This window comes from Thunnus thynnus, chromosome 16 (genome assembly GCF_963924715.1).
Source record: "Thunnus thynnus chromosome 16, fThuThy2.1, whole genome shotgun sequence".
Classification (NCBI taxonomy): Eukaryota; Metazoa; Chordata; class Actinopteri; order Scombriformes; family Scombridae; genus Thunnus; species Thunnus thynnus.
This window is the reverse complement of record NC_089532.1, coordinates 14,311,553-14,324,277: the sequence shown is the minus strand read 5'-3', so window position 1 is coordinate 14,324,277 and position 12,725 is coordinate 14,311,553. Positions and strand designations below refer to the sequence as shown.

Genomic DNA, 12,725 nt, shown 5'->3' with positions numbered 1-12,725 from the left:
TAAAATATAAAGTTTCCTCATCCTTTTTGCCATTTGTTCTGTAATCACTGACTGACTATTTATGCTTTTTCCCTCTGTGATTTCACTCTGTAGGAAGATGGAGACATCAAAGAGATCAATATCACCCATGTGGTCAAAGAGGGCTCAGAGAAGGCTGACGCCTCTCAGTTTGAACTGCTCAAAGTCTTGGGACAGGGATCATTTGGCAAGGTAACACACATAATCATAATTGCTTCATATGCGGCCCTCTTCAACATTGCATATATCTTTTTCTCTTCCTCTTTTACACTCTCAGACTCTTAATTGCTTATCTGATATACAGTAACAGTGTTTTTTGGTGTGTTTGTTGCACTAATTGCAGGTGTTCCTGGTGCGAAAGGTAACCCCTCCTGATGCCAACCAGCTCTATGCCATGAAGGTCCTCAAGAAGGCCACACTCAAAGGTAGAGGAGCCTGTAATGTGCCAGACTGGTGACATTACAGTGGGACAGTATACAGTCATTTAGCAAGAAACAATACCAAACTTGAATTTGCTACTTTTCTCTGTTTTTATATCTGAGTAAATTCAGTACTTTTGGGTTTTGGAGTTAGTCAGACAAAATAAACGTTTTAAAGTCATCACTGTAGGCTCACTGTTTTCTCATTTTAATGATAGTAATAATAATCATGAGATTAATCGATAGTGAAAATAAATGATCAGAATCAGTCATCGATTCGTAGAACTGCATTTTTCCCAGCATATACAATTTCAGAAAGCTTTCTCTTTTGCTTCTGTGGTGCTGTCATCGTCTGTTTTTAAGTGGCAATACCCTCAGTTTCAAGTAAGAGGGTTACGGTTTTCCTGTAACCCGAAGAGAACTACAAAGAACAGTAGAGGTTTGTTAGCAAAGTAAGACCACCACAGCTTGCAGTTGATCTCTCACTTTGTGGTCTCATTCTTCTGACAAACACCAGGGCATTATTGCTCACACAGTTGCCAGTTTGCATCTCTAGCGTCTTCTAGTTTTACTGGCATGAGCATTTAGTATGCAGTAGTATAGGAATTATACTGCTGGATTCATTTTACTCAACATTCAGTAAGAATAGACAGTACTCAGCCAAATTATTATTAACCCACCTGCTGGGGAACAACAAAGAGAACTCATCGAACATGCTGAATGTGCACCAGTGAGTCACTGTCTACTTTATGTGACTTTCTTTTCTTTGATATCAGAACAAAATACTGCATTTTTCATCCAAAACTTAAAGTCAGACAGCTCTTATCAACTTGATTTGAAACTCTGGATGGCTTTACAGCCTCTACAACTATGAATCAGCAAAACACTGATCTTTTATTGAACTTGTTTAAAGCTCATTCATCTGTTCTGTTGCTAGATCAGTGGGTAAAGTGGAAGTTAGATAACATTGTCAGGCTACTTTTTTGCTTGAATGTTAAAATCACTAATGAAAACCTAAAGTTTATGCAGTTTTTTTTTTTTTTTAAATCCACTGTATCAAAGTATGACACAGCCGCAGTAACGTCTGTGCTCTAATTCACCCTTCAGTGAGAGACCGTGTGAGGACCAAGATGGAGAGAAACATCCTGGCTGATGTCAACCACCCATTTGTTGTCAAACTGCACTATGGTGAGTCAGCCTGAAACTTTATTTCGCTTTAACTCACAAACCTCGAAGACATTGTATTGAATCTACAGATTTAATTACTTAGTTTTATTGGTTTTACCACTCATGTTGCCTGATTTAGAGTCAGTGAAATGGATTGAGACTTTCCATGTATGTATTTGTAGCATTCCAGACTGAAGGGAAATTATACTTGATCCTGGACTTTCTCAGAGGAGGAGATCTGTTCACCAGGCTTTCTAAAGAGGTGAGAATTGTGTGTTTCTAGTACAGGTCGGTTTTCTTTTTTTCAGTCATGAGTCAAGTCATTTATCTCCCTTACTAACAAATATGTGTCTCTTCATTCTCTCGGTCTTATTCTTTCTCATTGTATTTCTTTGCTCTCTTGTGTGTGTTTGTGCCTCCCAGGTGATGTTCACAGAGGAGGATGTGAAGTTTTATCTCGCAGAGCTGGCATTAGGACTGGACCACCTCCACAGCTTGGGTATCATTTACAGAGACCTCAAACCTGAAAAGTAAGAACAAATTGACGTACTGAATTCACAGTAAGATAAACATACATATAGCAATGCCTTGGATCAAAAACAATCTGGATGGATTTTTGCAGTGAACCACAGCATCAGTGACCATCCACTCAACCCAGTAAATATATAAGACTGCGCTGGCCATCGGTCAAAAAATTCCTGAAAGTTGGCAAAGATTCATATTTGTAATGCCAAATCCCAGAAACTAAATCTACAATAGAGGGCTTATGGATTTACTCATATATATATAAATACTTGCAGTCTTTATGAAAAAGCTTTTAGCATTGCTACAGTGCTCTCACAAGAGGCTTTTATTTGGAATAATCTAATAAATAATGCACTAACCAATAACTTGGACAAACAATGATGTTTTTTTCAATGCTTGGAATTATAAAAAAATCTTTCCATTATATAAGAAGTTATTCTTTTGTTATTGCACTTTAAAGGTAGCCTGCATAATTTTCAATTTGCACTAGAAATTTTTACAATTATCATTTTTAACCAAAACACATCACATCACAAGGATACACACATCACATGTGTGTATCCTTTAGGCCTAACAAACATTATTAATGCATTTTCTACCTCATAAAACATATGCAAAGCCTTTTTTAACTCCACAGACTAATGTGATGTTGTAAAGTTTCTTTTCTTATTATTATACTCAGATTAGTTTAGTTTTATCTATATACACATCATCGTTCTCATGTTTGCTAATGTTGTCCTCTAGCATTCTCCTGGATGAGGAGGGACACATTAAACTCACAGGTGAGTCTCCTCTTTCCCTCACTCATTTACTCTCTCTCTCACACAGACACACACACTTTCCCCTCCTCTCTCTTGTTGATCTTCATTACTCACCGCATGCTGACAGGCCTTATCTTGCTGAATCAGATATCTGCATATAAGCTTGTATATGTTTCTCGAGTTAATTATTACACTTTATCTTATCGTCATCCATAATCACAGCCGTTTGTTTACCGTCATTGAACCAAAGGTGACCTTAGGAGGTCATAGAGAGGCAATAGAACAATTTGATAGGGCTGCAGAGGGACAAATGCCGCCAAAGATAAGATTGATGTTTAAGCTAGTTTTGCTGCGTTTTGCATCTTGTTGAAAATGTGAAATAATGTTTGTGAAATTTGATTAACTTCAGAATAGCGGTACTTAAAGATGTAAAAGCATGCTGTATAACAAGAGCTACAAAGCTACAAAGAATGTAAGGCTATTTCTTTAAGGATAGTACAGCCCAAACATGAAAAAACAGTTTCCTCTGAATAACAAGGCGTCACCTTATGAAACTGTTGAGTAATTTATTCACTGTTTCATGTGGTGTGTTTTTCAGATTTTGGCTTGTGTAAAGAAGCCATTGATCATGAGCAGAAAGCTTATTCCTTCTGTGGTACTGTGGAGTACATGGCCCCGGAGGTTGTGAACAGACAGGGACACACCCACAGTGCCGACTGGTGGTCATTTGGAGTACTGATGGTAAGGGGGGAAAATAATCATAGTCGATGATACACACACTCTGTTGCGTTATGTACATAAAGATGAGCTATATATTCCCTCCTCCAGTTTGAGATGTTGACAGGAGCGCTGCCATTTCAAGGGAAGGACCGCAAAGAAACGATGAACTTGATTTTGAAGTGAGTATCCTCTGGATAGAAGGAAACTCTAACTCAGTTGTCACATATTACAGCTATTCAAAATGTTTCCGCTTGATATCTGGTGAAATAATTTAATCTGTGTGCCTGTCTCTTCCTGCAGGGCGCGTCTGGGAATGCCTCAGTTCCTGAGTACGGAGGCCCAGTCTCTGCTCAGGGCTTTGTTCAAGAGGAACCCTTCTAACAGACTGGGTTAGTATCAACTCATGAAGACGACTTTCACAAATGGCTGCATATACACAGTTTGATACTACTTCATAAAGAAGGCGACCGAAGCCTGGCTCTGTTTCTGTAGATGTTTCTCAAGATGCCTTAGTTGAGATCCACCCTGCTAACTGTTGATGTTTTGTCAACAGGATCTGGTGCTGACGGTGCTGAAGAGATCAAACGGCATGGTTTCTTCTCCACCATAGACTGGAATGTGAGTGTCTGACTGTTACTGGATATTTTATTATATGCAAAGTCCAAATAAATTTTTTGGTTAGAACAGCTGTCACACCTCAACTGTACTTTATTCCTTTCAGAAACTCTTCCGGAGAGAAGTAAAGCCTCCGTTCAGACCGGCGGTGGCGCGTCCGGACGACACGTTTTATTTTGACTCTGAGTTCACCTCCCGCACCCCTAAAGGTCAGAGGTCAAAGCTGAAAGTTTCACCTAATGCTGTGCTGTTGGTTGACTCCATGTCAGCTACTATCTATCTTGTTTTGCTACTTGAAAGCAGTTCAGTGGAAGTACTTTTTTTCCTCTCTTGACTGAAAAAAAATTCAGTACAAGATTTTTGTTTCAAGGTAGTGATTTCAACACCATTAAGATGCAATAAACACTTAATTATAGTAGTGCTTTGGAAAATAAAAAGAAACATACATTTGAAAGTGTGGTTGGCAGCAGCTTATTAGAATGTGACATCTCTAACATTACTCCCAAGGCACTTATTTCCCTTATTTCAATATTCAACTTTCCTGATAATCTTCCAGACTCCCCTGGTGTGCCCCCGAGTGCCGGAGCTCACCAGCTCTTCAGAGGCTTCAGCTTCATTGCGTCAACTCTGTTGGAGGAGGAAGGCTCAGCAGAGCCAGTGCAGCCCCCGCCACACCCAGTGGTCCAGGTGAGCCCCTCAGTCTCTTAGGGGACGTTATTGATTCAAATGAGGAGGAGAAGAGCAGGAGAAGACAACACTGCTCCAAGGATCAACATGTGCAGATGAACTTTACTAAAAATGCACCTTTTTAAGTCATAAGTCTAGCGATTTCTTCACTCTTACTGTGTTGCAATCATCACTGAATATGCAAGCTACAACTATCTAAAGAAAACATGAAGCTCTGAAAGGTGATATAGTTCTTGTGTATTTGAGGATGCACAGTGAAAGTGAAAGTATAAACATGTTACATTGCCAGCTTTGAGTGGTATGCAGTTGTGGCTTACCTTTGATGGCTGACATGAAAGGCAAAGCAGGAAAAAGACTGAGACGATGTGCAAAGTGTGAAACGAAGAAGGGGATGAAATGGCATAACGGTGGTACATTGCCTCATATCCTGTTTCATGCCTGGCAGACACATAATTAACATTGTGTGGTAGATTGCGAGGGACAGTTAGACAGACAGAGAGAGAGAGAGAGAATGTTGCTTGAAAGTTTAAATAGATTCAACTCTTTCCCTGAAAACCACCAACATCCCTCTATCTCTTCTGCTCTGTCAGTCCCCCGCATTTCCACTCACCACCGCTCTCTTCAACTCTTCCTCTGCAGCAATTACACGGGAAGAACCTGCTGTTCAGTGATGGCTACATACTGAAAGAAGACATTGGCATGGGTTCCTTTTCTGTCTGTAAACGATGTATCCACAAAGCCACAAACACAGAATACGCTGTTAAGGTATGAAAACACATGTACACACCCACACACATACACCTGTTATATGTTATACAGCACTGAAAATAAGCAAATTTATCAAGAAACCCTTTTGAAAGGTGAAAATGCAGAACAAGAATCCTTTATAATTATTCCTGAAATTCAAAGAATTATAGGTGCAAAATGAGGATTAGAAAGTCAAAAGAAGCAAAACCATTCATCCAGACGATCTTGAACACACCCCCTCAAAATGTCAGTTTCATGTCTTGTCACTGTTGTTTTTGTGTTTGGCAGATGATTGACAAGACCAGTACAGACCCCTCTGAGGAGATTGAGATTCTGCTTAGATATGGACAGCATCCCAACATTATAACATTGAAGGATGTGAGTATAAACGCACGCACACACACACACACATATATCACACTTTTATTTGCTTCTAACATAAAGTGATAATGTGTGCTTGTATTTCTGTCTCAGGTGTATGACATCGGTAAGCAGGTGTACATGGTGACAGAGCTGATGCGTGGAGGAGAGCTGTTGGATCGGATCCTCAAACAGAAGTTCTTCTCGGAGAGAGAGGCCAGCGCTGTGCTTCACACCATCACCAAGACTGTAGAATACCTGCACTCACAGGGGGTGAGGGTGACATTTGTTCACATACAGTACTAGTGAAAAGTTTGGACACACCTCCCTTGAAAGAGAAAGTGTCCAAACTTTTGACTGGTACTGTATATTTTCCTGTGGGGGGCTTCTCTCCTTTGCTGGAACTATTAAAGATTGGACACAACAACTGTTAAAGCACATGATGCCTTATGTTTGCTGATGTTTTCCCCAATTAATCTCATATTCAGTTTCCATATTGATCTTCTTTTATTGTGTTCGTTATTCCTTATTCTATTCTTCACTCATCTGTGTCCTCGTATTCTCCAGGTGGTGCACAGAGACCTGAAGCCCAGCAACATTCTCTACGTGGACGAGTCAGGAAACCCAGAGTCAATCAGGATCTGTGACTTTGGCTTCGCTAAGCAGCTGCGCGCCAACAACGGTCTGCTGATGACCCCTTGCTACACTGCTAACTTTGTAGCTCCTGAGGTGAGCAGAGTCGCTGGTCGGTCTCGTACCTGTCAGGGTCAGTGTCGGCAGAAATTTAGTATAAAGTGATGAAATTTGTTCACATCCAGATTAAACCGAAACCGTGAATGATGTTAAATTAAAACAGTTTACAGTTTTAGACAGTGAAATAAAATGTGTGTTTATCTGTCTTCATCATAGGTGTTGAAGCGTCAGGGCTATGATGAAGGATGTGACATCTGGAGTCTGGGAGTCTTACTGTACACCATGCTGGCTGGGTGAATAGCAACAATCAAACTCCTCTCTTCATAAGATTTTTCCCTCTTAATTTCCTTCATATTCACTCTATCATCTGTCTCCTTTTCTTCCACCAGTTTTACTCCATTCGCCAACGGACCCGAGGACACCCCAAATGAGATCCTGAACAGGATAGGAAACGGTCACTTCAGCCTGACTGGAGGAAACTGGGACACTGTGTCTGAATCTGCCAAGGTAGAATCTACACACCTGACTGACAGCTCATTTTCTCCTGTTCTTTAGACACGACTCTGGTCTCCTTCTGTCCCACTACCGGTTTCATATTTAATGTGTGCTCCCTCTAGAATCTTGTTTCCAAGATGCTTCATGTCGACCCCCATCAGAGACTGACTGCTAAGCAGGTCCTCAAACACCCCTGGATTGTCCAGAGAGACAAACTACCCAACAGTCAGCTCCCACACCAGGACCCTAAATTGGTCAAGGTAAGGTGCATTCTCTCAAAATAGTCTTATCACCAAAATGATATTCTCCAAGTAGAGATATCTGAGCCATTTAATATTGAATATCTGCCAATCAGATTTTTTTCTTAAGCTTGAAAATTGAATAGCTCAGAATTGGTTAGAATTTTTTTGTTTTTGTTTTTTTTTAACAGAATAGTCATGTCATGTCAAAATCACAAATTTACCTTAAAGGGCTTTACTGTACAGCTTTCAACACCCTCTAACCCTGATTCAAATAAAGAAAAAGTCTCCACCTAAAAAAAACCTTTAAGTGGTGAGAAAAGAACAACAGAGGGGGGAACCCTCTTCCTGGGCAGACGGAATGAAAAAATAATAAAAATAAATAAATAAATAAACTGTTATTATTTCATAAATCTCATGTGCAAATGCAAAAACTGTGATCAAAAAGTAATAATTATAATAAAAACATGGACCAATATTTAAGACAGTTTGAGTTTAAATTGGTGTTACATCATATTAGTTTAGTTAAAAGTAGTTGCTATTGCTACATTGCAAAGCACTGGCACTAGATAGCTGCTATAGACAGACCACAGTGAGTTAAAATAAAGGATTTGAATAAGATTGTGATTTAATAAAGCCACCAAGGAGTAAAATCATCAATAGCTTAATTGCCTCTGAAATTATTACTTAGTGATTATCAGCTTATTTAAAAAAAAATATTGTTAGCTGATGGCCAGTTAGATCTGAAGATTACAATCATCTGTTTATGTGCAGGGTGCAATGGCAGCCACCTACTCCGCCCTGAAGAACTCCCAACCCACTCCAGAGCTCAAGCCCATTGAGAGCTCCTTCTTAGCTCAGAGGCGTGTCAAGAAGCTTCCCTCCACCTCCCTGTAGAGACTCGAAACAACCAATCAGCTCACTGGAGACTGACCAAAACTGCACCTCCTGGCTCCTACTACTCAGTCAGCTTGCTAGGGGAAACCCGCCACTACCAGCCAAGGAACACTGACTGTGGTCCTGCCCCCATCTTGTGACATCAATTTGTCCCGCTCTTGCCATCATCCACCCCACCTTGTTTGGTGAGAGATTGGACTTGTTAGTAGTCCAATCTCCTAGGTCTAGAGAAAGATCATGAAGATTGATGGGGGCGATGAAGGCCAAAAAAAAAAAAAAAAAAAAAAGGGTGCAGGTTTTTGGCAGACATGTTAGTGCTGTGTGAGTGTGTGATTGTGTGTGTGTGTGTGTGTGTGTGTGTGTGTGTGTGAGGGCGTTTGTGCATGACCTGCCATAGTGCGGGTGCAGCCATGCTTTGGATTGTGACAATGAAAGTTTTCTCTCCTGATCATTGCCGTAATTGGTTGTCATTCAGCTTGCTGCACGCCTCTCTGTCTGCCTGTTTTTGTTGTCCGTCGTCTTGTTCTTTTTGTCGAGTTGATGAGCTTTATATGACCAGTTGTGCTGCCAAATCAACCTGTGCCGACAGCACAAAACCACAGTACTGTCCAACTGCTGTTCAGTGTTTTTGAAAGAGCATTATTAATATGAATATAAAACATTTCCACCAAAAATGCCTCTTTGGCTTTGGTACAGCCAGAATATGTGGATTTTGGGAAATGTAAAAATGCTGATGTTTTGGTTAATGTCAATCTATGCTTGTATTTTGTTTTACAGAGTGTGTGTGTGTGTGTGTGTGCGTGCGCCAGTTGCATGACTTGCAGTGTGTGTGTGTGTGTGTGTGTGTGTGTGTGCGCGTGTGTGTGTGTGCCGTCTTGCGGGATGCTGCAGGGTCATGTGCATGGTCCGAAGTGATGATGTCATGTGGCTTCCCTGTTTCTCTCATCTCCCTTCTCTCTGCTTGGTCAACCTGCTGGCAACCATTTGAGTCTGTTATTTTTATTACTACAAAAACTAGTAAAATAGGTGGCTTTCTGTGAAAGAAACTTGCCCCAGAAACAATGCGGCATGTTAAAATCTATATTTGCTTTGTTTTCTTGTATTTCTGTTGTTGCTGTTTTTTTTCACGGTGGTTCTCAGATGATGCATATTGAATGCTGTTTCCTGTGTTGGCTGCTTTTGTTGTTGTTTTGTTTTTTTTCTTTTTTGTCCAAAGAAAGGTGTGATTTAAAATAGTGAAAGATTCGCTGAGCACATCGCAGTCTATGGACTTAACGCAGTACAGGTCTCTGTTTTGAAATGTAAAAGGGAGGCAGGGCTGAATGTTGTCTTAATGGAATTGAGCACTCCAAGGCAGCCTTTCACTCCCTTTAAATTCTCTGTCAAGTCACTGGTTGTTAATATCACGCAGACTTGCCCTTAGTGTGGAGTATCTTCAGCGGTCTTGTGTTTAACTTTTTTCCATTCATGATATTTGAATTTCCATCAATTCAGTTTATCGGCTGACCTGTTTTCATTTGATTTACAATCAATCTGGGACATCCTAAAGAAGAGTAAGAGGTCAATGTGTCTCATTGTAAGTAGCCTCAGAGTGTAGGTCCTGCTTTCAGCTCGGTGCCTAGTCCTACAGGTGAGGCAGAATGTCTTACATGGAAAACACATGATAACCAACCAAACGGCCAGAAGATACTACACATATGGAGAAGGGAAAGATCTGTGTGGCTGAATAATCTATGAACCAGCTGTCTTACCTCAAAAGGGATCAAAGTTATATAATTCTTGTTTGATGGCAACGCCCTCCCTCCTTTGACAAAATCTATGGTCAGATGTTATTGTATGATAAAGATGAAGATTTTTATATCTTACAAATATTAAAAATTGAGTTGCTACAACAAACCGTCTCTCTTTTTGTTTTAGTTGTGCCTTAAAATACTTTTTCAGTCAAGTGAAAACACTTTCTCATTAATGCTTGTCCCATCTTGATGACACTCTCTTGTAAATGAGGTTTGACATTTTGACTGAGAAGAAGGAAATAAGGATTATTATAAGAGCTTGATTGATGAACCAATCAATTAGTTGAGCAACAGCACATTACTGGCAACTATTTTTAATTAATTAATCATTTAAGTAATTTTTGAAGCAAAGAAGCCAAAAAAGCACTGGTTCCAGCTTTGAAAAAGTGACTATTTGCAAGTGTTTGGGTGGTTTTAGACTTTTGGTTGTACAAAAAAAGCTATTTGAATATGTTAACTTGGGTTTGGGGAAACTGTGATGGGGTTTTTTTTTTTTTTTTTTACTGCTTTCCGACATTTTATGGACCAAACAGTTCATCGATCACACAGGAAAATAAATGTCAGATTAGTTGATAATGCAAATAACAGTTATGCACCTGTGTGTCTGACCTTCACATGCTTCCTTCTCAGCTTGGTGTGTTTCCTGTACTGGTCACTGGAGGGAGATAAAGTGCAAGCTTGTTTATGTAAAAGAGAAATGAATCCTGGCCAACCTAGTTAAATGCTTTTCTGCCCAAGCACTCAGTACTGACCACCGCAGATTCCTCTTTACTGTTCATTTAACCACTGTGATGCAAGTAAGTAAGTATGGCCTACTGATGTATATTTACTCTTAAAATGACACTATAATATATATAATTCATATAATCGTTACCCCATGATGAAAAGTATGGGATGTTGTAGCATCTGTGATTGCCTAAAATCTTGTTAAATATAAAATATTTATAGTTATACATGTACAGTGGAGACTGCTTACAGTGTTTGCATGTAAATTGCTTTCTGCTTTGCCGCCTCTGTATCTCTCTTCTTGCCTGTAGCATTTTAACCGTTATCTTATTCTTCATCCTCTTCCTCATGCTCTCTCTCCTCCAGCATGCAGCAGATTCTGGATTACAGTATCAACTTGTAGTATCACAATATACCTCTACCTGCTGTTGCCTGCCTCTATACTATATGCAAAATAGCACTCACCTACAAAACAATCACACAGTAGCTGCTTCTCCTGCTTTCGGCTGCAGGTCTCTCTCACTCATCTGCATTCTACTGACAAAATTTCTGCTGAAAATACACACTGTACAAAATTATGTCCGAGAGAAAGTCAGTGTTAACTTATTCATACACAGACACACATTCTCTGATGTATCCCCATTGGGCTCAGCTCTCTACACATTGACATCATCATGCCAGTAATTCACACTGCTCTGAATGACTTCCTGCTCTTTTAAGACCCCCACACACGCACACGGACTGACTGACTCAGCCTCCAGCAGGAGAACAAAGTTGCTGATATTGATTACAGAGCAACGGAAAACCAGCATCATCACCACCATCAGCCTCTGAAGAGAAGAAAGTAGTGCAGTTTTTATCCAGGGCCTGTCTCCTGAGTTTACTGCAGCTGACAGCTGAAGCAGCTCTGCTCAGATGGAGGCAGTTTTTTTTTGTTTTTTTTTTGGAGGGGAGGGGGGGGGTTGTAACAGTGGGGAGGGTGTGTGGGTGTTTGTGAGAGGTGAAGCAGATCCTTGTCTGATCTGATCTACTGTATAAGAGCATAGAATATTTCCTCTCTGAGGTTTTATTATACCTGATGTGAGTTATGGTGTGCTGCTTATAGCATTGCCTGTTCTGGTAAATCGTATAAGCAAGGACAAAAACCGAAGACTGACACTTAATTTTATTTTCTCTGCAGAACATGTCTCCAAGGGTAATGTATCATTTTTATGGCAACAAATGCTCACCCATAATTTATTCTAACCTGCACATGTACACAGACATAATGCTTTCTTTCTTGCATAGAACACATGCAGCATAATTCATACTAGGGGGGGATTATGCTGGTGCACCAGTCATCCAGGAACTAGATTCATGTGATATATAATATGACAAGGTACATGCAATGTATATGATAATGGCTGCACCAGCTATGAAGGCTACTCAGCATTGACCAAAAATTCTGCTGCTAGAGTTGGATATATAATATTGAAATATTATACAATATTGCAGTCTATTGTATCTGAACAGGCTAAAGCACCTATATAAATCGAACATAAATGTAAAAGCTCAGCTTTTAATCTACCTGTTTTCCAGATATGCACATGGAATTGTTTCCCATTCCCATTGTGACACACTCCTTTTTAAATGACAGCGTTTCTTCACTATTGATGTTCAACACTGGCTCGAGACCAATCTCTACTCTAGATGTGGCCGAAATTATTGGTATACTTGCATTTTATTAAAATAATGCCCCATTCGCCCTGAACAGTGTTGAAATTAAAATATATTTTATTATCAATGCATGTCTATGTTTGGTTTGCAGTGGAACAAAATAAAAAAAATGTGAAAATAACTGAATTCATGCTTATTCTACAAAAA

General features: G+C 39.9%; 1 protein-coding gene across 6 annotated transcripts in view; it reads left to right on the top strand.

Moving 5' to 3' along the window:
• Positions 1–10,239, top strand: part of rps6ka1 (ribosomal protein S6 kinase a, polypeptide 1) — a 52,440-nt gene extending 42,201 nt beyond the window's left edge. For all 6 annotated transcript variants that reach the window (XM_067614785.1, XM_067614783.1, XM_067614788.1 and 3 more), the window contains 20 exons: positions 94–210; positions 362–443; positions 1,545–1,625; positions 1,787–1,866; positions 2,028–2,134; positions 2,874–2,911; positions 3,489–3,631; positions 3,719–3,789; positions 3,911–3,999; positions 4,164–4,228; positions 4,332–4,434; positions 4,782–4,912; positions 5,552–5,677; positions 5,948–6,037; positions 6,134–6,292; positions 6,587–6,748; positions 6,929–7,005; positions 7,102–7,219; positions 7,330–7,467; positions 8,221–10,239. In XM_067614785.1, the coding sequence (XP_067470886.1) occupies positions 94–210; positions 362–443; positions 1,545–1,625; positions 1,787–1,866; positions 2,028–2,134; positions 2,874–2,911; positions 3,489–3,631; positions 3,719–3,789; positions 3,911–3,999; positions 4,164–4,228; positions 4,332–4,434; positions 4,782–4,912; positions 5,552–5,677; positions 5,948–6,037; positions 6,134–6,292; positions 6,587–6,748; positions 6,929–7,005; positions 7,102–7,219; positions 7,330–7,467; positions 8,221–8,343 (2,100 nt within the window). In that variant the 3' untranslated portion in view covers positions 8,344–10,239. The remainder of the gene's footprint in view (positions 1–93; positions 211–361; positions 444–1,544; positions 1,626–1,786; positions 1,867–2,027; positions 2,135–2,873; positions 2,912–3,488; positions 3,632–3,718; positions 3,790–3,910; positions 4,000–4,163; positions 4,229–4,331; positions 4,435–4,781; positions 4,913–5,551; positions 5,678–5,947; positions 6,038–6,133; positions 6,293–6,586; positions 6,749–6,928; positions 7,006–7,101; positions 7,220–7,329; positions 7,468–8,220) is intronic.
• Positions 10,240–12,725: the final 2,486 nt, after the last annotated feature.